The 24,022-nt window shown below is 40.5% G+C and overlaps 1 protein-coding gene across 1 annotated transcript in view; it reads right to left on the bottom strand.

Annotated features, from left to right (window-relative positions):
• The window catches only part of ZNRF3 (zinc and ring finger 3), a 66,436-nt gene that overhangs the window by 14,506 nt on the left and 27,908 nt on the right, over window positions 1–24,022 (bottom strand). Inside the window, exon 2 of the mRNA XM_059485479.1 lies at window positions 16,051–16,176. Within this exon, the coding sequence (XP_059341462.1) occupies window positions 16,051–16,176 (126 nt within the window). The remainder of the gene's footprint in view (window positions 1–16,050; window positions 16,177–24,022) is intronic.

Raw genomic sequence — 24,022 nt, 5'->3', positions numbered from 1 at the left:
CCTGGAGTTACCAGCTGCACAGAGAAGGCATTAGAAGATATTAAAATCCTCTGGGATAGAGAAAACAAGGCTAACACAGGGGTTTTATCCTGCTTCTGCCACTGTGTCTCTGTATGTACTGTTCAAATGTTGCTCAATGGCTCCACAAAGCAGACATTCCCAGGAACTTTTCAAAATCCTACTGCCTTTATGGACACAGAATATAAGAAATTATTTCTCAAAGCAATGAGAGCTATCACCACCACAGTACTAAACAAGAAGGCACTGGCCCTCCACAGAGACTACCAGAACCTGAACTTATATTGAGATATAAGAAAAATCAATAAAATAAATTATGAAACATTACTCAGCAGTTTCCTGGAAAAACGTTGACCAATACAGAGAACTTGGTTTGAATACATAAATGTCACTTGCTTTGCTCTATTCTTGTATTTTATTTTAAATCAAAAAGGCCCATCAGACAGCAAGCACAAGAGGGAAACCAACTCCCAAATTAGAGCTTTTTCTCAGCCCACCAGGTATTTGTCCCCTTTGAAGTCGGCACACCTGGTTAATGACTAAGAACTGTTGGGGAGGAAGAGTTAAAAGGAATCCACCACCCATTCTCCCTTGCAGCAGCCCTGAGGTGAGGGCTCATGCAGGTTTCCCTAGAAGCACCCCTTACAGACACGCACGGCTTCTTGAACTGCTCAGGCTATTTAGATTGTTTCTTCAGGATGATCAGTCAACAAGCAGGGCCCCTTGATCTCTGAAGAGATTTTTCGAGAGATTTTGCAGATCAGCGCTGATAAAAAGTCCTTAGTTGGGTGCATACAATGAACGAGCAGCAAGTTTCCACCAGCAGGTGTTAAGAAAGGAAAAGCACCGAGTAAAAAAAATCACGCTGCGGTGTTTAATGGCAAATGGGGGTGATCTGTGTGGCCATCACGCCAAGTGTGGGGCTCGCTTCACTCGTTTCACTGCGACCAAGCCGGGCTCGTTTCCCCGCGCCCTGCGAGGCTCCGGCCGCCTTGCCCCGCTCGCCTGGCCCGCGGCCCTGAGGGCCCAGCGGCCGCGCACAGCGCCCCCCTGCGGCCGCAGCGCCCCCGCGCCGGAAGCGCTGCCTGTCCCCGGCCATGGAGGGGAGAGGAAGGGGCCGGGGCCGCGGGGAAACGCGGGGGTTTATTCCTTGCTGGGGTTTAAATCCTGATACCCAGGGAAAGGCGCTGCTGCCTGGAAGTTCGCTCCAGCCAAACCTCCTCTGCCGGAGGCGCTGAGCACTCCTGCACAAGGCGCTAAAGAGGCACGGCCCGCAGCGGGAGCTGGGCCCAGCCCTCTCCGGCGGGCTCGAGGGCCGCCTGACGGGCCAGGTTCCGCTGGCCAGAGATCAGAGCGCGGCTGCCTCCGCCTCCCCCGCCTCCAGCTCGGCCGTAAAACCGGGCACTGCGGAGAGAGGACAGCAGGGCGAGCGGCGGGGAGCGCCTCTGCCCGCTGGGCATTGCCCTCCTGCCCTCAGCCCCAGGTGGCGGCCGGAGCGCACCTGTGACCGGGGCTCCGGGGTAACCTGAAACACCTGCGGGCACTGCCGGTCCTTCGGCATCCCAGAAAATGCCTTTGAAAATACCCTGTGCACCAAAACGTCTTTGAAAATACCCTCCCTGTCCAGCTGTGACCGGGGCTCCCGGCACCCTGAAACGCCTGCGGGCACCGCCAGCCCTTCTGCGTCCCCGAAAATGCTGCAGGATGGTTAAAGTCAAAATGTCTTTGAAAATACCCTGTCCACTCTTCAGTAATCAGGACAGCTCAAAATAACACATCAATGTTAAGTCCCACTTAAAATAATGCCAGTCTGTAATAGGCACGTGATTTTTTTCTTTTTGGGCTAGCCAGCATTTAGACTCCCTTAAATCATTTTTCTAAGCAAAGTGACCAAACTTACATCAAAAACAAACACAAACTGGATTAGAGGGAAAAATAAGCTCATACTTTTACATTTTTAATACTTGTGGCAAACAATCAGACATTTCCACAATTCAGTTCCCAATAATTTGCCAGGCCTATTTCTTTGTGTGATTGTCTTCTGTGGCTTAAAACAATTGACTATCATGATGTATCAGTATTCTTCCCCTTTTGTAAAGACTAGTAGAAAACAAACAAAAAAAAGGTAATTGCACTTCTCATAATTCAAGTGATCACTTTGTTCATAGCGACAACAACATCCCAGTCCATGTCTGTATTCAGAGTTTTGAGTTTATGCTACTACAGAACAGTGGATGTTACCAATAAAATGCACATTAAATACTGTCTCAGATTAAAATCTGACAGAATTTACTAGACCTTGTAATCTAGGTAAAATAAGAGGATTTGCATGTGACAGAAGCACAAGAAAAATACCTCTCCACATCTCCAGGCCTAAGGAATTTTAAGTTATTACCTCAAAGAACACCAGAAAGATTTTAAGAGCTTTGCATTACCTCCCTGTGGGCCAGGCAAATACAATAAGGAAGTAACAACTTCCTTGATGAGGCAAACTTTCATCCCAAGGGACCAGATAATTATTAAACAGGTGCACTGTTCCTCTCGTTCACTCAAGTCAGGTAGGACAGCAACAATCAAACAGTAAAGTTCAGCTCCTTCCTGACACCTTGAAGGACTTTGCATGCTTGCACAAATGAACATGGCACTCATCTCCTCCCCTCTGCTTTCTAGTATGGTTTTATTCCAGTTATTGTTTCAGTTAGAATGCAACAGTGGAGAAACCATCATAATAAGGTTCCCCTCTAAGAGAAAAATCATACCAACATCAGCAGTCTTTATTCATTACATTTACTTCTTTGCCAGAGTTAGAATTCCCTGACAATGTCCAGCAGTATTTGCACCTGAGGACATGACACTTTAATCTAATGGATTTCAGAGAGTGAATAAATTACAGATGAGAGAAAGACCGAGGCTCAAACTATAGGTGTAGAGATCAAAGTTCATTAAGCATTGCAACCTCTGCCATTTACATCAACATAGTAATGCATTACACATCTATTAAGAGAGTACCTTTTGTTGAAAATGGCTATTGGCAGAGCCAGATCACTACATATAAATAAACTTTTTAAAATTAACATCCTGGATAATACTGATGGACTGAAGGGAGAAAAGTATGTTTTAAAAGTACTGGCTGCCTGTATAAGGCACAGACATATCCTGGTGATATAAAATGATGTTCTCACAGATATTTTTACATTAAAAACTACCTATCCCTCTTCCTGGATTTGTTCACCCAACTCTAGGTATTATTTTCTTGGAACTTAGTACACTCTAGTTAACAAATATTAATTATAATTATGGTATGTGCTACATGAGCAGGTTGATTTATTCCCTGGGTTAAGAAACTGACAAAGCTGGGGAAGAGGAGGTTGGGCAATGGTTTAAGGAATAACCAGTACAAATGCCAGTAAACTCCTTTGAGCAAACTATTCCATTGGGTGTCAGCATTATTAGCTGGTCCTGCAAAATGAGGACACAGTACAGAGAACAGTCCTATGGATCCCAAAAGCAAAATGTTGCTAGAACTAAGGGAAACAACACAGCTCCAACAGGTGTAACAACAGCTTTTTCCCACTGCCATTCCTTTTTTCAGTACATCTTGGTTTCTGGGGCAGAAAATATGGTATTACTCTAAATCAGTGCAGAGTCTGTTGAACACAGTAGTCAATAAAATTGATTTGTATGTCCTCATTCAACTGACCCAGCCTGAATTTTCTCTGTCAGTTTTTGAAGGTTTTTTCCCCTTCAGTTTCTCTATGAAATAATAATTATTGAACGTGAGGCATATTTTCTGGATATTCCCAGCCCATCAGATCCAACAGTCTGTGTCAGATCTCTCTACATGGTGGAGTCAGTGTCATTAATCTGACAAAAGAGTTGGATTATGCAAGCAGTATTAAGTGGAACATTTTTCATAGCTGATTCTATCATCAGCTGTCTTCTGGTGCTTTGAAATAAGAGAAGTCAGCCTCTCACCCAGTGTATGGTAACACAGGAGCAGCACTCAGTGACATGCCACTTGCAAACTCTGTGACTCCAAGGAACAAGATTTTCAATGAAAAGGTGCAGTTTCTTGTTTTACTGCTCTGAAAAAGCAGTTCAAGGATTTCAATTATTTTGACTGCTAGGGAATACAGCTGAAAGAATAAGGTTTCCATCTCAACATTTCACCAAAATAAATGATGAATATAGCTACTCAGTGGTTTTAGTCTTCTCTAGATCAGATTCTAAAGTAACAAAAGTCTATTCCAATATCAATTGATTTGTACCTGTTTTCCACATATCAAATGACACCACAAAGACATTGACAATATTACTGAGATACGATACAGAATATGCTGTACCAGGTTCTAGAATATTGGCTTTTCTAGTAGAGGTTTGCTGTAGTCGTGTGGTTAAACTATGACACTTCTGCAGATTTGTCTTCATTTGATTTTTTTTTTTTTTTCTTTAATATTAGCAGAGGACAACTTTGGTGCTGAAACAAGCATTAGGAGCCTACTTTATCAGGGTTTAAATTTCTGCAGCTTTGAGAAAACCTCAGTTAAGTCTGGACAAACCCAGGAAGTCCTAATGATGAGGAGACAACTGGTTATTACATAAATGCATGATGAATCTGCAGGCTGTGACAAGGAGATGTTGCCACTGCCACTTTGCCATTCCAGTCAGCTGAAATGTATTCTGACCCTGATGCTCTCAAAGCCCTAAACTTCTCCAGGAGAGAGGAATACCTTAAAAAACCCTATTAAAACAAGCAGTGGGTATGAACTGCACCCCCATTCTGTGGATGGCAGTACTAGATTTTCAGAAATGGCATCACATGAAGCTAGGCAATAACATCCAAACCTGCTCATCATTAAGAACCCTACATAAAACCCACAGCACTGTGCAAATACACCTTTTCTTTGCAACTGTGAAAATGCAAAAATCTGTTTCTCTCAGAGCAACACAGAATACAAACAACATCTGGACAATCCAGGCCTCTCTCTTTTCTCCCCCCACACTGCTATCAGGCTCAATCAATCACAAAAAATACCTTGTCCCTTGAACACTGGAGCTATCAAGCCAGGCCACAGGCCAATTCTGCAGGGCAGAGGAGGAAGGAGAAAAGGACAGCCATCTACTTTGCAAACAGCACAAGTTACAAATTAACCAACTGATGCTTCAGACCTGTTAATGTACAATTCCCTGGTAATTCCAGAAACTCAGTTAAGCCAAGCATAAACAGGATGCCATTTCAAACCTTTTCTGAGATAATGAAACTGCTGTGTGAATATTTCTGTCTGAAAACAGAGGCAGAGTATCAAAACAAGACAGCCAAATCCCCATGTATCACACCAGCATAAAACTCCTTCCTGACTGGAATACTCCAATTCTCTGGCACCTCGAGGTATGTTTTATACACATGTCCTATATTACACAGCATTACAACAGTTGCTTACCAATTAAGAAGTATAGAAAGTGTGAAGCTGCATTTTAAAATTTAAAAGCATAATCACAAAACCAATGTACATTTCGGTAAATAAAAAAAAGGAACCTTAAAAAGCCATGTACTTGCAGTTTTAAATAAACTATCACCTCATGCCATATATAATCACATCAATAATATATATATACACACCAGTGTGATTCATACCACTCAGTACTGAGAGGCTCTCAGATGGTTAAAATGAAGAACAAGAAAACTAAAGTGTCTCTCTTTTCTGGGGTTAGGGAGAAACGCTGTTATCAGTTCTGAGTCTAGACCGAGTAAACCAGTAAGAAAAGGAGATTTCTTTAATCCTGAACACAGCAAAGCCTGCTGGCTGCACGTCTCTTAAGATCCATTTCAGAGTCATGGGACTCAGTCCCAAAGGCTGAGCTCTGCTATCACCAGGCTGCAGCCCAGCAGCCTTGTTGCTATGACAAGGCACAGAGAGAAGGGTGAGCACTGGCAGAGATCAAAGGAGGGGACGGGGTCTTGAACTAGATTACATATTCACAGAGAACCTAGCACACTCAGCAAGAACTGGGTGGCTGCATTCACAATTGATGGTTAACCCTTCAAGCTTTTCCCAGAACTTCTATATGCAGTTACCTTTGAAATATAATGGTCACAAGATGAGGATATTTTAGGAATTATGTACTAAGCATGTACTATATCATAAGCTATAAAATACCACTACAGCAAATTCAGATAATTCTTAACCTTTTCACTGAGGGTGTACTGAAAGTAGATGGATAAAAACAACAAACTAGATCTAAGATAATTATGTAAACATACATGCAAGCATGTTGTGGTGCTGAGAGAATAAAAAACAGAGATATAAGGAAGCATTGGAGGAGTTATTCAAGGAGTAAATTAAAGAAACTGTTAATGCAGACCACTACAAAAATGCATCCCTGCAGTACCCAAGCTGTTTAAAAAGAATGTACAGAAGCTCCTCCGATAGGCATGTGCTCTAATTTAGAATTAGAAACTGCTATTTATGTACATCAAAAGGGAAAACAAGGAATTATAAGAATTGTCTTGTATTTAGAATGAGAAGTGGCAAAACTTTTTAAAATTGTTAATAAGAATTCCCTCTAACCTCAGTCAGTGTAATGGGGAATGCTCAGTATCCTCTGTCTTGCTTAGCTCACCCTCAGGAAGCTGACCTTCATCAATAGGTTGGTATCTACTGTGAACAAGGACATTTTAGAGATAACACAGTAATCTGAGATGATGAAACAATAAATCCATATCTCAGTAGTGACAGAAAATGCAGTGCTCTTGGCAGGATTATTAAGTGCCTGCATGCAATCCCTAACAGTAAGTTCAGATAGACATGATATACACCAAGGTGAGTTGAGAAGAAGCAAAGGTATTTTCACTTCCACACATATCAAAGTGCTGCAGTCCATTGCCCTGGAGGTTCTGTCCTCTTTGGCAGGGATGAGCATCTATATCCAAGACCACAGAAAGGCGTGTAAACCCTACTGAAGTACTTCAATCTTTCTGAATGGACAAAAAAATCATGTGGGATGCCCTTGGAATCCAGTAGGATTCTGTGAGATCCTCCCTCTCTACTACTAGATTCAGCTTGGGTAATAAATTCAAGAGTAAAAATCTGTATGGTGAGCCAGTATTCCAGTTTAGCCAGCAACTTTCCACGTTCATGGCTGGCTAATACAGGATGATATGGCCCTTCTTCCAAACAGTTATCCTTGGATTTGGATTAGTTTAGCTTCAAGGTCCCAGACTGTGGTGGGCCCTTGTAGTTAGTTTGTTGACTCTGTAAAAAAAAAAAAAAATTAAAAATGAAAAAAAAAAAAGATAAAAAGAAAGGGAAAACAAAAATTAAAAAGGTGGAAGATTTTTGTTACAAAGGGAAACTGGAAACTTCTCTCCACGCAAGCAGAGACATGGCTGTATTGCAGAGGCCTCGGGGCAAGGATTAAAGAAAAACAAAATAGAAACCCTTCCATCTCTAATTAGGGTCTTCATTTGCCAAAGAGCCATTCCACAGCGGGAGGAATTACATTCAAGCCGTTGCTTGGATAACGTCTCCCAGCAGGTTGGCTCCTCAGAACAGGCTACTCTGAGCCAACAATTTCTGGTTACTTGGAGGCAAGCAGCCTGCATATTGTTTTAACTGGCCTGGCTTTTACAGCCAGTTTTGCTGAAGAACAATCTTCTATTCAGAATGCAGAGATAAAAGCTTCACTTGTTTTGAATTTGTCGCCAGTTTCTTTATCCCTTTCTTTTTTTAAACATGGGAATTATAGGTTCTGGAGATTGCATTATTTCCCTTGTAGACTTCAATGTTTTTCTCCCTCTAGCCACTTGATTCTTCGCCACTGAAGGCTGCTGTCTGGAGTCCAGCCATTCATCAGCCCCTACCTCATCATTAACACTGTGGTGCTGGCGGTCACAGCTCATTGCTGGCGACAGGAAATCCTAACTTGCAAGAGGTTAACCACAGCCCATAAACAGTCAGACTGGCTCATTAGACCCTTACACTCAGCTGAAGCGACCCTCTGGGAGTTTCAACACCATCCATGGACCTCAATCTATGGATTCTGTGCTCTTTGCAAATGCTTCCTCCCCCCCATATCCATTTAAAAGCTCACTATTTGCATCCTCAGGGCTAAGGTCCATCTTCCTATCCCAAAGGAACCAATTTATTTGAGCATTTTGAAAAATTACATGTCTGTTCTCTTGGCTTACCAATTGAACAAACCACCAGTGGGCCAAGAATGGAGAAATCAATGCACTAGAATACATACATTCTTGTGATATTTTTAGTAGTCTCCATGAGAGTTTTATATCCCTACTGAACAGTTCTAAGGCCACAGCAATGTAAATACTAATAATGTACAATTAATCTGTATAACCTAATTTATGTCACAAGTATGTCCAACTCAAATGTTCAAAACCTAACCTGCTAGAATTTTAAGTAGCTCAGTCAGTACTCCCTATACTGACTAAAAAGCACTTCCTCCTCATTTTGTGTTCACAGTATGATCACTTGTTTCATTTGGAGTCATTTCCTTGAACTCAGAACAAATGTTAAATCATCATGTTATCCAAAACCACACCTCTAGGTATCACCTGGTCATCAAAAAGATAAAAAGTTTAGAGCAGAAAAACATGTTCTGGCAAATTATCTCAAAGCAGTAGGATATGAAGCACAATTTGTGTAATTTTTTTTTTCTCTTTCCTTCCTTTCAGTCTTGTGAAAATCATTGCAAAACATTCCCACTTTATGTCTGTGATTTTTCAGGACCCAGCTTTTTACCACTGTCAGTTGTATCTGCCCAATTTTTATTCTGAATATTGGAGTCCCTCTGATGCAGCTCTGGTTACATTCCGAAGTTCTCCAATTTCTTTCAAAGCCTTCTGTCTCCTAGTGCACCAAAATTAGGCATGTCACTCATCTGTGAAGTCCTAAATAATTCCATTCCCTGTCTCCATATCTGCTCCTTATTTTCTTCACTTTCTGGTCCATTTATCTGATTCTGCTTGCCAGGCTTCTTTTGTGCTCATTTCTATACTCCAACTCAGCAGCCCTTACTTGCTTTCTCACTTTTCTGTTTCAAACTCTTGCCACTATGCATTTCTCCTGTTGGAGAAACAGGTAGATTGTGCATGTAAAACAAAAACAACTCTCAATGTCTGAAAGGCTTCCAAGGCAATAGAATAATGAGGGTCCAGAAAGTTTAAAGACATGAAGCATTTATATATTATTGTGATGATGATTTGTAAGTACAGCATGCCTTAAATAATTGTGCCTCACTCTTTACTCAGCCCTTTGACTTCCATTAGTTTCACTGGGAGGTCTGACTGAGCTGAACTCCAGTAACACATGTAATGCAACAACAGCTGCTTCTTTAGCTTAAGGGAGAGGCAGCTGTGCTCCACAGTTGGTTAGAAAGGAGTGAAGATGGTGCTGGGGACTGCTAAGGACTCAACTCTAAAAGTGGACTTTTATTTAAAGTAATCAATCCAACAATGGCAAATCTCAGGAGTGCCCAGAGGGAGAAACACGAGAGAGGGCTTTGTTCATGAATAGCTGATGCTTTTCCTGACTGTGCAGGCAACATGGAAAGAAAGTTAGTCAAATAATACAGTAGCAGATTGCTGGCACCAATGGAAAGAGCTCAGCACTAGCCATGAATGAAAACCTGACAGAGCCACTTCTTCTGAACTGCATAACCTGATTCAGCCCTTGTTTGGCCCTTCCTTTGAGCTCTCTCCTCTTTGGCTTTGATCCAGTTCTTTTCTTTCCTTCTGCATCTTTCACCATACAATCCATGCACAAACCTTTCCTCTCCCCACATTTCAGCTGGCTTGCCTGTCAGTTCTGTTTCCTGTGCTCAACCTCTCCCTTCTCTCCTCAAAGGAACTGCAGAAATTACAGTGGAAAGCAGAGATGGAAGGAGAGGATTTAAAGAGGGAATACATGAGAAAGGAACTTATAAACTCAAGAATTCAGTTCTAATGATGACACTGCTGTTTCGTGCAGTGGCCACATGCTCTAACACTCTTAGATGCAGCCTTTCTTCCTTTTTTCTTTCCCATTCAAACCCCCTTCTTCATCTGTTAAAATAGCCTTGTTGCTGGAGTATGGCCTGTGGGGGGTGAATAGGCAAGGAGATGGGAAGCAGAAATACACTGAGCTTTTGGCAGAAAAAGCTCTTTTTTTTTTTTCTTCTTCTTGTCTTTTTCTGTGTGCCATTAAGAAAAGCCATATTCTTCCTGAAAAAACATGTATTATCCCCTCTTCTGATCTCATCTAGGCTGGAGTTTTGTTAGAACTCTAGCAATCACTGTGTCTATATGGTGCAGAGGTCTGATCACACTGCCAGCACTGGGGAAGTAAGAAAAATTAATGTCAAAACATAAATGACATCAAAACTACTTAACAAATAACAGTATCACTTCAGATATAATTTTAAAGTATGTTTTATGATTGTTTAAAATGGGTTTTAACATTTCAGGTGTCCTGGAGATTATAAATGATGCTGAAGAGGGGAATAACAAGAAACAATCATTATGATATTACACTACTTATGATGTTCTTTGGTGCTTTGGGAAAATTATAATTTTCTCTTTCTCAATACATTCTTTAGAACAAACACAGTAAGGACAAACACAAACATGGCAGGGATTACAATTATATATACCATGGTTTTTTCACAGTAAATCCTAATTTTAGGTAGTGCTAAGACACCAAACCTTGGAAATAAAAAAATTTAATGTGAAGTAAATGAAGACTCCTAAAGAACATGACTGATTCAGAAGGTCTGAATCCTTAACACTAGCCAGGATGCTGTTTTTCCCCATTAAAACTCATATTCCTTTTTCATTACAGAACAATGGGGTTGACAAAAACAATAGGTTTTGTTTTGATCAGGGTTCTGGCATGCTTGACATTGCAATATAGATCTGACAGCTGGTCCACAGCCAGAGGAGTCTGGTCTCATTGAGAAAGCTTTCTTCTACTTCATAACAACTTCCTTCTTAACACAGAATGTCTGGGAGTTCAAAACAACCAATATTAAGTTTATACTGCCAAAAAAACATTCCTCAGTCTGTAGTCTGACACATTTATGCCCACACAACCATCACAAAACGTAGACCCTATCTCCTCTTGTTCCTACCTCCACTGGACTCTACTCTGTCAGCACAAACCTTCAGGTGAAATAAATAAACCAACCAGCTTAAAAATCACTCATACTATTACTTTTCATCCAGATCAATGAAATTTTGCCACTAATTTTTGAGACTACTGCCTCAAAAATAATTACAGATGCTTTTTGGATGCTGTTTGCAAAGAAGAAACACAGACTAACAAACAGAAGGTAGAAAAGGTCTCCAAATTGTGGAATAGATACCATGAAAAGGATGTCAACTACTTCAATGGATAGAAGAAGTTTTCCTGAAGTGACAATATTTCCTCCTGCATGCAGCAAGGACTCAGCACAGGGTGCCTTATGCAGCTGTCACTACCAGTTGAAAGTATCTGAACAAGCAAACTTTTGGAAACACTGACCAATGGTTTCAGGCATGTCTCATTAATTTTAGATCTTAATCTATGGCATAGTTCAGTCCTAATTTCTGAACAAGTTTAGCACAGAAGAGTGTTTGCCTAAATTCAATATCCATTTCTACAGGAAATTATCCAAACTGTATATAAAACTATTAATTACAAAGAAACAAAAAGTATACTTATACTGTCAGCAACCAACCTGAGCATATAACTGATTGCTTAATTTAGGCTATTAATACAAAGGTGTAAGTTGCTTTTGTTTAATTTGCCTTTTTTATTAGTTTTAGTAACTCTGAAAGAAAAAGATTAAAATGGACTCCTCACAGGCCTTCTTGTTTCTCAAGTCTTAGAACAGATCTCTCTTTATTCAGGAACTAAACTACCAACACAGCCCCATAAATTCTTATTTGATTACCTTATAGAAATTTTTATACTTAAACTAAGTTGTTAGACAAAAGGTTAGGGATCACAGTTCAACTGTTAAGTGCATTTTCAAGTTATGATGATTTTTGCCCCAGCCTAACTAGTATAATAATAATATAGATGGCATAGTAAAACAAGAGATTCTTGTAGTTAGTATTTGTGTAAATTTTTGTAAATAAGCTCTTAGAAGTGAATGGATATTGGAAGAACTGCCAGGAATTTCCTCATATTACAGATTTCTTTCATCTGAAAAAAACAGGAAGCTGTAGTAGCAGGAACATCCTGTCTTTGTTAGGTTATACTCAGATGCACATCCTCAAATACATATATCCTATTCATACAGGAGAAGAGCAGTCCCTGGAAGAGAAAGAAGAACTAAATCCTTTCTTGTGGACTTTAAAATCCAGCAGAAAGGGAAGAAGTGCTACTTTTAAACTAATCTTCAGCATTTTCTCACTATTCTGTACTAAAATAAAAAACAATGGTATTGCTGAATTGAATTAAATCTGTCAAGACAGTGAAATTTGCTTTGAAAATTACTGGGGTGGGGAAGAACAGGAGCCTGCATATTGGAGAGTGCAGGACACATGCAGGTGCAGTGGATCACAGAATCCCAGCGTGGTCTGGGCTGGAGGGGACCCCAAAGAACACCCAGCTCCAACTGGCCAGCCCTGCCAGGATGCTGCAGGCAGTCAGTATTGCAGGCAACCCTGCTTCTGCCTTCCTCCAGCACAGGGCCACTGCTGGAGCAGTGAAGGAGCCTCATTGTGCTGTGAGCAGAGGGAAGGCAGGAATTCCAGGAGGGGAAAGGTTCCCTTTGAAGCACATGGCACCAAGAGCTTCCCAGTGACCATGGCAACAGCTCAGTGGGTTCCCAGCCTGAGAACCAAGTTACTACAGCCATGCCTCAAAAACAAAAAAAGTCTGAAAGGAGGAGAGAGGGGGAGGTGGGGCTGGGGGTGTGGGGGAGAGAAGCTGAAGCAAAATTAGCCTGGCAGAAACTGAGCGGCTCCCTGGTAGGCAAATCCAGCCAATAATGCTGCTCGGGTTCACGGGGTTTCCTTTTCATTTCCAAAAGCTTTCTTCTTCCTCTGTCATTCCCCTTCTAGCCCTATTCAGGAGCTCATAAGATCAGTAAAACCCAGGCCTTTGCTTTGCCTGCATGCAGCATGGCCTCAAACAGGGCTGCACTGTGATCAAAGGTAATGGTAAAACACAGCTGCCACACACACTCCTTGCCTCAACCAAGGCCCAGTTTCCACAGGCACTCTCAACAGCAGAGACATTTTTTTAAACACTTTCATTTCCATTACATCATACAAGCAATGAGTAAGAAGGATGAGCAATATCAAAATCACTATTAATTACAAATCAATATGAAAATTACAAAATCAATATGAAAATGGACACATTAAATTCTGGATAGCTCCCTGTGGATAAACAACTAGAACAGAACTTCTCAAAAGATAGGCCAAAGTTTTACTTTAAAAAATCCAAACAAACAAAAATACCACCTCTAAATCAAAACAGACCTCAACAAACAAAACCAACAGTAAGAATAAAGCCATACAAATTTTTTTACCAGATTCATGTGTCATACAACTTACTTCTACAACTTTTAACTAGTCTACATTCTGCTTCACCATATTCCAAATTTTCAACAATATCACCTCTATGATGCCCTACCTTGGGGGCAAGTTAAATCAAACTTAATGAGGAACAAACTGTAGGTTTGCACTTCTGGATTTCTTCCTCCTTTTCTATATGGAAAAAAAATCCAACTCCTTTCCCTGTTCAAGACCAGCCCTCCCCCATTTTCCTTTCTTTTCCTTCCCCTACTCCTTTTCTTTTTCCTTTTCCTTCTCTTTTTTCTCCTCTCCCTCCCTCCTTTCCTCTCCTCTCTCTCTCCCATTCCTTTCCCTTTCACATTTTCTTTTAAGTCAGCTGCCAAATCCTAAAAATAACCAGAAGAAGACACACATACACATGCAGCAGGTTTGATATTTACCCAGGCAAAATAGTTTACAGGCCACACTGAATGCTCACATAGCAATTTGTGTACCAAACTGCACGGAAACTGAGCATTTCAGAGACCCAGACAATCACAGCACAACTTATTCTCTCTGCTAAGGTAACCAGGGTGGATTAACTGATAGATCTGAAAGAAGCTCAGGGCTGATGCTCCTGCTGCTATCTGCACTCAACAATATTCCAAGAATTCTGAGAGTCCTTCTAAATCAGGACATAGCTTGAGCAGAGTGAGAACTGAGCAGAAGGGTTGCTAGCAATAGATGGAGAGGAGAAACTACAGCAGAGAGCATGAAATAGGGAAGAAATATTTCAGGAAGAGAAGAGTAAGTATAAAAAATCCAGAACAATGAAATGCAGTGCAGTATTGACTAGAAGCTTGGCCAGACTTTTTTCACCTGTTGAAATTGCTACACATAAACTGGCACATTTGGAACTCTCTGCCCTAATTCTCTGGACACACCCTATGTCACATCACCATCATTATTCATCAAAGCAGATGCTACAGAGCTCCTGAAGCAAAGCCAGAGTCTGCTGCTCAGCAGGCCAAGCTTTAGGAAGCAAACATCAGCAAATACTGAGCTGATCTTATTCTGGAGATGGGTGTGGCTTTGGGGACACGGGGAGTACAGAGGACATGGTGGGATTTGGGCACATAGCAGTGGGCCAGGTATAGAATTTTAACCTTTATTTTTTTGTGCAGGGTACCTATGTTTTAACTTTCTTTGTCCATTTTTTACATCTATTTCATCATCTAATTTTCAAGAGCCTGACAGATGGGACTGACCAGACTTTCCTGAAATGGCTTGCCTCAAGATTCAACTTACTCCTGGAGTTTGCTTATGGATCAATATGCATCTTTCAGGACTGAATCTTCTCTAATTCCCATCCTTACAAGACCTCATCCTCAGATTATCTTTCTAAGAACAAAGAAGCAACACCTAGAATTTCTGTGAAACAATTTTCCACGTTAGAAAAAAAGCTGTATTATGCTGAAATTCAATAGAAAGGGAAGCCACTTCTTAAAGAGATGTTTTCCCCCATATACTACAAATTAAACCTACAGCAAGAAGGTGGCTTCCCATTTCCTTGGAAAGGTGGCTTTAGACAAGAAGATGGCTTCCCATTTCCTTGGAAAGGTGAAGTTTTTAGAAGTTCTGTTTATAAATTTACAGAGTCAAGTTTTACACAAAAGAAATGTCAACCTGCAGTTTTATTTTCTGCTTGATCCACTGCTAACCTGAACTCACCAACACAATCCTACCAAATTCAGGCAGCTGGATTTTAGCATGAATCCGTGTAATGCAGTTGTTTTCAACTACTCAGTTACTGGTAGAATTTGTGGCCTATGCTCTTTCACACACTTTCAAACCCTCTAGACTTCAAATGCCAACATATAATAACATCAATACTTAAAAATTCTAAGGCATAAACAAAAGAAGGTCACCTTTCTGTTTTCTTTTTTTAACATATCAGTAATGGCATATTAGTGACTTCACCCCATAAAACAAAGAGGAAAGTTTTGCACTTAAATTAAGATTCCAGAGGCCCCATTCCATAGCAAGATTTCAGGATGATGACAATTTTGATTTTTTTGACCAGTACAATAAGATTCACTATTTATTAGAGTTATCTATCCTGCAATGAAAATGAATAAATCTTTCTAGGTTTGAAAGCTTCTCTTTCCCCAAAAAGAGGAAATGAATGTATGTATTCTCAGAAAATTGTGCCTAAGGAAAACAATTTAATTTTGACTGCTTTGACCAAGTAAGAATTACAGTTGCAGTTCACCCTTTCTACTCCAATACTGATTCTGCTAAAAAGCCATTTTTTTGCTTTCATCTTTCTTAGGTTGCTACAGAACTCAAAAAGGGAATGCTCAGCTCCCCATCACCATCTCTATCAGCTGAGTAAGGACAGCATCTTTCCCTGAAGTACCTAGAGTGAAAACAGGAATATTTTGTGGAGTAAGGGGATTTTCCATGGGTTTATTTCTTGCTGATCTTTCTCAGAAATGAACTAATCCTTCCAAGAAACATTTACATGCAGCCCCAAACTATTCCCTTACCTTTCCTAAGACAGTGAGGCATGGCTTAGGCTCCAACTCTGGCTGTTCCAATTTCACCACTCCTACCCAGCCATATTCATACAGGTCTTCCTCATCATTGCTATTACACAGTCCAAGTGGATGCATCTGAAACAGAATCAAAAAGAAACTTTTAGCCAATCATTAGAATTCAAAACCATACAGACATAAAAAAATAAAAATAATAATAAATAACAGATTAAAGTATATTTGTTTTAAGTTAAGATACACCAGAAAAACTGAAAGGTAAGGTTGCATATATGAAGAATTCAGAATGCTTCTGAAGCATGCCATGAGTGCAAAATCTTTAAAAATTTATGTAAGCTGTCATCTTGCTTATAAAAAATCATCTAAAAATCACATTTAATTGTTAGCCTAAGTCCTTTGCTCAGATATAAAATTCTTAACTACAAAGCCTCCCCTAGGTATTGCAAACCACCTTTCCTTGCAAACTGACAGAAATGATACAAACTGCTTGGCAGAGTCCCTTATAAAAGCTTTACACATCATTAAGATCCAGACCCCATGTTTCAGAGCCATTATCACCTTTTTTTTTTAAAATAATTGCACAGTATTAAAAGGCTGTCATCCTTTGAAACAAGCCTGTCATGTAAGCCAAAGTAAGATACAAGGAACTTCCTAACCATTGTGAAGCATTCTCTATTGTTTTCTGAACGCAAATGATGTGGGGGGTAAGGCTATCATGAAGTGAGAAACTTCAGTCTCCTTTCAGACATTTGTGTTTCTTACTCTAGGCAACAATATGTCTTTGTTTTAACTTCAAATATTTAATCTGTTCCTCCTCCTTCCAACACTTGGTGTAGTTACTCTAATTACAGCAGTTACTCTAATTTTATTACGGCAAGGAGTTTCCTACACATCGTTTTTCTTTCCCAAATTTGCTGTCTTTCCTTAGGATAATATCTTTGTGTATAAACTAGAGTGTCACATATCTCACTTCTTATACTGTATACTGTCTTCTCCTTGTTCTCTTTTTCCTTGGATGTTTTACAGACCCTTGCCTGTTTCCCAGGCTTTAACATATATCCACAGCTCTGTGCAAAAAAAGTCTGTACTTCATCCAGTTTAGTGTCTTTCCTTAAATCTCAACTTTATCAAACTAGCTGAAGAAAACCAGGAACTGATACCAACACTATGACAACTCTGCTTTCTGGTAGCTGATTATAATAGGAGGAGATTATAGTGCTCAATAATTTACATATATATACCCCTCACTAATCCATGCAAAGCAGCACCATGTAATGGCCCCTAATCCTACCATCACTTCTGCATCACCAGCTTGTCGTTTTGTCCTTTTCGCCTTTTCTCCCATGTCTTGTACCCTGACTTCCATTTTGCAAGTGATACAATACATGGAGTGCTATTTATATTATCTTGTGGGGCCCTAACTTTCTGAATAACTTGGGTGATTACTGTAAAATATGGGAAACATGACAGTGAACTGACACAATACAGGGATTTTCCTACCACAAGTTATTTTTCAAAATTCATCACCAAAACACTCAAAGAAAAAAAACAAGCCACACTGTACTAGGTAGGCTCTTAATTTGACTTCTCTCCTTTTCTTTTTTTCCTAAATGAGTTATTATGACACACTGCTGAGCTGTCTACCACCTCAAATGGATGAACAATTTAACTTAGTGCAAAAAGCTTGAGGGAAGTACTATCACTGGCAGATGAACCACTCCCTAAGCTCAGTATGTGATGGATAAACTCTTCAGCACAGACACAAAAACAGAGGATGGAGTCAGGCAGAATGTTTTCTCCTAAACTGCCAGAGCAAATATACCAACATAATCAACCCCACAAAGAGTCCATGGGATCCTTCAAGCAAACACAAAGCTTTAATCAATATTAAGCATCTAAAGAAACAGAGAATCATTTCCTTGATGTAATTCCCTTGACATAGGGTATATCAACTGAGCTTTGAAACCATAACCCATATCTAAGAAGTTTCTAGTTCAAAATCATTGAAATATGCTGGGGCACTTTGCACATGCCTGAAAGGGTAAAACTGAAACCTGCTTTTATCCAAGGTTACAAAATCTGTATATATTGCAGAAGGTCTAAAATAACTTTATAAAGAGCTGCAGCAATTTTATGTGGGTTAGTGTTACAGGGCAGACAAACATTAAACCAGCAGATCAAGAATACTTTGCTCTGTAACTCTATCACCTAAAAAGTCCTGATGATTAAAAGAGAACTTTCACCCTTTTGCCCTTTTTTTATGTCTGCCAGGATAAGGCATTATAGTATTACAAAATGCTGTATGAACAGCTCCGAAGAACTTTCTACACACTGTCTCATGTATAGAAAAGCTTTGGTCTTTTTTTCCCCAACCACAGAATAAATAACAGCTCTACCCACTTTAGTCCAGAAAAAAAGGACTAAAGAAGGTAGAAGGCCAAAAGAAGAGAAAATTCTTTCCATTGCCACTTTCCTCAGGAATACTGTTATTCTGTACCAGCTTCCAAGTGTGAATGACCCTCTGGATCAGACTCACCAAGCACACTCTGCAGTTTTGTCCCTGGAAATCAGTATAAACCTGAAAGAGCTTCCTCTCTTCCTTTTACAAACATGTATTAAAGACTCAGAAAAACCCCAGAATCAGCACCAAGGCCAATAAGACATGGGCTTCAATGACAGAAAACTTTCTGTCCTGAAGAGCACTCCAGCCCTCCAAGCCACAAGCAGTTGGTAGATTCTGCTTGGATACCACAAGCTTACATTGTAGTGATCTCTGCAGATCATGACAGATAAAATATACTGTAATTTTCCAAACCAGAGATATCAACTAGAAGTGCAACAAGAGCATGTGAATTTAAGAATTCAAGCTGAAATACTGGTGTTACTTCTGATTAGGTGCCCACATGGAATGAAACATCATTCATTGGGGCTGATGGTGACAGGACTCATCCAGTGCAAGTGTATGCCATGTTCTCATGGTTTCCTGTCACAACACAAGTGAATTAACTACTGAATCACAGAACACAAAAAAGTAAGGCTAAATGAAAATATTTATCAGGCCCAGGGAGGATCCAGGGTGTTTCTCCATCACAGACATCTTTTACTTTAAACACACGAAACAAAAGAGATAATGGATAACCTACAATGGCAACAATAAAACTAATTATTTTCTGCGAGGTAGAAAACTATCAGTAAAAAGCAAATTCAAAACACTACAGTGCACGAGCCTCTAAAAAGGAGCAGGACTATTCAGTCTTTTTGTGAAGACTTAAACTCTTTATTGCTGTACAGCCTGAAACAACAGACACTCCATATAGCTTTCCCACCTGGAATGCACTTGGCATGGATTCATCCCTGTCCACATGAATTCACATTCCTTCACTAGACAGGCTTTTGAAATAAAATTTATGGGGTTTTGCAGTGCTCAAAAGAAAACATAAAAAACAACTCAACCTGAATAGGAACTCCATCATCAGGGAGAGCTTTCTCCTAAACCAGGTGTAGCCTCTGGTAGCTGAAATGAAGAGATTCCTTTCCTGGCTTAGCCCAGGTGGATGGGAGCAGAGCCTGGTAACTCAGTTCAGACTTCAGACACTTTTGGTTACCCAGCCCCTCCGTGTCCTGCCACCACTTCCAGCTCTTGATCTTGTTTCCTTCCTCCAATTCCCTTTCCCAGGGAAGCTTCTTCTAAAGGAAGGATCCAAAGTCTGAAGTGTATCAAGGCTCAAGTGAAATTAAGGCAACCAAACAATGTGTTTTACAGGAAGCACAAAAACCATTAGTACACCTCTGCTGGGAGCTCTGTAGTAAGCAGCTCCCCTGTCAAACCAGACATATTAAACACAGAAATTGGACTGAGTGTACATGCTTTATCCAAAATGCAGTAAGGCAACAAACAGATTTTGAGCAAATAACAACTTCATTCACCATAAAGTACTAGAGGTTGCAGAATGTCTGATTCAGAGCCAATCCAGTATTTTGGTGCTAGACTCACCAGAAGTTGGATGAAATAGGTAAGAAAGGGCACAATCACAAATACAGAAATATTCCTTGGAGATGCAAAGAATTGGGAAACCATTAGGAGCTCAAACTGGCAAGAGATGTCAAGACTAACAAGTATATTAACAGCAAGAAGAATTGCAAACAATAAATGCCTGCTATTGAAGGGGGTTGGCACAAAGCAGTAACAAAGCAAGCAACCCACAGCTGTAAGGAGGATGGAGTTAGGAATCACCCATGCAAACCTGGCATAAGGTGTCCAAGGAATCAGAGGATGCCTCCAGATATCTCATTAGAGCTGGCTGCTGTAATTGCAACATCAAGCTCTATTATTTTTCACAGGTCATGGAGACTGGGGGGAAAACCCCTGATGCCAGGTAAAGAATGCCACACTTATCTGCAAAATCCAAGAAGATCTGGGAAACCTATCTCCACTTACTCTTCTGTATTGGCACAGCAAGCTGTTACCAAAACCTGATTTAAGGTTCTTGACTGCAATATTCCAACCCAGCATTACTAAGACTCCACCAGAAAGAAAAGGATAAATCCTTAACTCCACTGTGTCACTGCTGTTTGAAAAAGGCTTCAGTAGAATGTGCCATTCCACATAAGCAATCCAAAACTGTACAAATAGGGGGAGGAATTTTTTAAGAACTAAAGAACGGGGTTTCTTTTAAGAAAAGTTAGGCATTGCTATTGTTTCTGCAGCCCCATGATAAAACATGAGGGTTTTTTATGCTGGCTGCAGCTGGAACACAGCAGCCTTTTTGGAAAAGGTGAAAGCCAGAAGCATTTCCCCATGCCTCTGCAGCTTTGCCACGCAGAGAAGAATGTTTATTCCCCGGCACAAGTAGAAAACTCCATTAAAATATGGTTTCTTTTCCCTTTCAGGCATATTTTTTTCTGTTTTCAATAAGTACATCCTGCAAAAAACCCAAACTGCCACAAAATGTAACATGATAGGACCTGGGCATTTCAGCAGGGCGCTTTTCTTGGCTATCAGTTGTGACCATGCTGTCCAAGGCAGTGGTCAGCACTGAACCCACAAGTGGCTTCCACTCAGCTTTCTCTACAGCAAGAGCATCAGGCATTCCTGAAATCCTCTCACAGTCCACTTACTCCAGGAAGCATGCCAAAAGGGATGATGAGAAATCCAGTCTGCTGTAATTGAATGTAAAACCAGAGATTCTCAGTTGAGCACATCCACCATGCAGGAGAGGCCAGGCAAATTCTACAGTGCAGACTGGCCAGCGCTGCACAAAACCCACCAGATCCTGTGAAAAGGAGCGGTAAGTTTTGAAGAGCAGCCAAAGGAGGTTTTGTTAACTAGGGAACCAGATCTTAGCACTGATCTAGTTCATCAGCAAACTCAATTCACCTGTGCCATGGTCCAGCTTCAAATCCCTCAGGAGAGGAGGAGAACTGCCTGAAAGACATTGCCAGGCATCTCCTGCTAGGACTGTCCCAGCTCAGAGACACCACAGATACCCACAATATGTGCACAGTAACACATGTTTACAAACCTGAACTCAGCACATTTGCTCCAGATTTGCTGCACAAGCAGGGATTGTACTGCCCAAGCTTTGCAGCTGAGCAATCTATTGCAACAAGGTAGCTGGACACTAATTATTCCAAACACTGCAAAGGAAGCTCCTGGTCTATTCAAACAGAAAACTGGTGTATCTTCCTTTAAAGCGTCTCAAAAAACAAAACTCTCGTGAAAAGATGCACATACTACACACAATCTGAATTTCTTCTCTCAGAAATTTAAGTGCTTTGATTACACTGAGTTCTCCTACCATAGTATTGACAGACCAAAGGAGAACAAAGCCATATTTACACTTGTGGTTTCCCCCCGACTCACTTTAAATTGGTGGAAAGATGCTGGCAAAAAGTGAAGGCATAATGTCACTAAGGATGGGAGAAACTAGAGAGAAAATTTGGAATAAAATGATACCTTCATAAATTACTTTCAGCAGAAGAAGGCCAGTAGCTACATGGTAAAACAAAAGAATTTCTGGCTCTATAACAAACAAGACAGACCCCAAAACACACTAATTACCAAAACTTTAGACATAATCATAACTGGCTGGGAAAAGCAGGAAAATCTCACATCTCAATAAAAACTGCATTTGTCCCATAGCACTCAAGCCAAGACTTATAACTGAAAATATTAGGTCACTGCCATATAATCTCCTTGGCTTTAGTTAAAGGCCTGATAGGGAGTTACCAACACTTTGCAGCTAAGTTTTCTAGCAGAAAATGGAGTAGGAAGTATGAAAACAACCTGACAAAGACTGTACAACATAATGGGATTTGTTCAACCTTAGGGAGTGTTTGGGTCCCAGAAAGAATGAATACAACTATTCAACAACAGAACCCAAACAAACAACAACAAAACCAAACAAAACACTAAACCCCAAACAAACAAGCTACCAAACCCAGCTGATGGAAGCTGTTCATACAAGGAACCCTAAAAGAAATTTCCCTTTGCATTCCCTTGCCAAAGGCACACAAGATGCACACTTAGGAAGTTTGGCTGGGATGAAAATTCCAAGACTTTTAGGAGGGAATCAGAAGACAACACACACATGTGCACATACCAGAAAAGGTAGGATTTCATTTTACAAAATCACACAGCTCTGAAAAGTCTCAAAACCATTTATATGTCAATTGTATTTTAGCAAGTAAGTTTAACAGATTGGCAAATCTGATGCTGACCCAAAATTTCACAGTTCTGTGAGACTCCAGACCAGCAGTGACTGTTCTTTGCAGGTGCACACTGATTACAGACATCCAAACTCACTGCAGTTCATTTTCCTGACACCTGAACTGGTCTAGATCCTGGCTTTCCAGGCAGTCCTGGATGTAGTAAGAGGTGACCTCTGACAATAGAAGATATTATTTTGTGTATTTTGCAATAAGCTACCAACAAGCAGAGCTGGTTTGCTTGCATTCAGAGAGCTTGTGGGGAGCTTTGCTAGACAGAGAAGGGTAGAGAAGGAGAGAAAGAGGAGTTAAAAATAACACAAATTATTTCTGTGGCATCATTTGGGTTAGAAAGTGAAGATCCAATTACACAGCAGTATAAGGATATACTAATTACATCTGCAGCTCACAGATCCCCCCCACACCCTATTCTTCTAATTTTGGGTGGAATGCTGCACTGAGGCATTCCAGCTTCATACACAGGTACATCCAGATTATTTTCTGCATGTTGGCTGTAAAATACCCTCAAACATAAATTACTCCTGCCTTTATTCATCAATATTCCACATCCCTCAAACATAAATTACTCCTGCCTTTATTCATCAATATTCCACAATGTCAACTACCACTCTGCTGCCCTTGCCACACTTCGATGAAGATTAATTTCATCATTGAGAAAATTTGAAAAAGGAGATGGTGAAATTTGTGAAAGTGTGTAAACACAGTTACTTACAATGCTCTGTCCTAAATAACCTCACCTGTTCACCTTTCACCATAGTGAAAATTGGATGCTTGATCCCCTATAATACCAAACTTCTTCCCCTACAGCTACTGCCCCTATGAGACCTTCATGAAGGATATTCTCAGTATTTAGCAAAATCTCATTGTTTGGATTTCCAGAAGTAGTGTCCATGGAAAATGTGACCCAGGCACAGAGCTCTGGAGCATCCCTTGCCATCTCACACCACAGCCTTCATTAACAAGGTGTTTATACTGTCCTGTCCCCAAGAGGAAACATTCACTGGGGTGAGAGGGAGGGAAGAGGGACAGAGAACATGCACACAGAGAAAGGCTGCACTATAACTAAGAACAATATTGTACTTAAAAAGAGGGATGGGGGAAGGGAACTAATGTGAGTAGATTGTTACAGAAGAACATAAAAGTCCTTACCACAACACTAAACAAACTTCCTTTGTCCTATATACACATACCAAGCAGGAACTCTGTATTTCTGCCAGAAACTATTTTCCATATGCAT

This window comes from Ammospiza nelsoni, chromosome 18, assembly GCF_027579445.1.
Source record: "Ammospiza nelsoni isolate bAmmNel1 chromosome 18, bAmmNel1.pri, whole genome shotgun sequence".
NCBI lineage: Eukaryota > Metazoa > Chordata > Aves > Passeriformes > Passerellidae > Ammospiza > Ammospiza nelsoni.
Note: the sequence above shows the minus strand (reverse complement) of the source record. Positions and strands in the feature narration are given on the sequence as shown.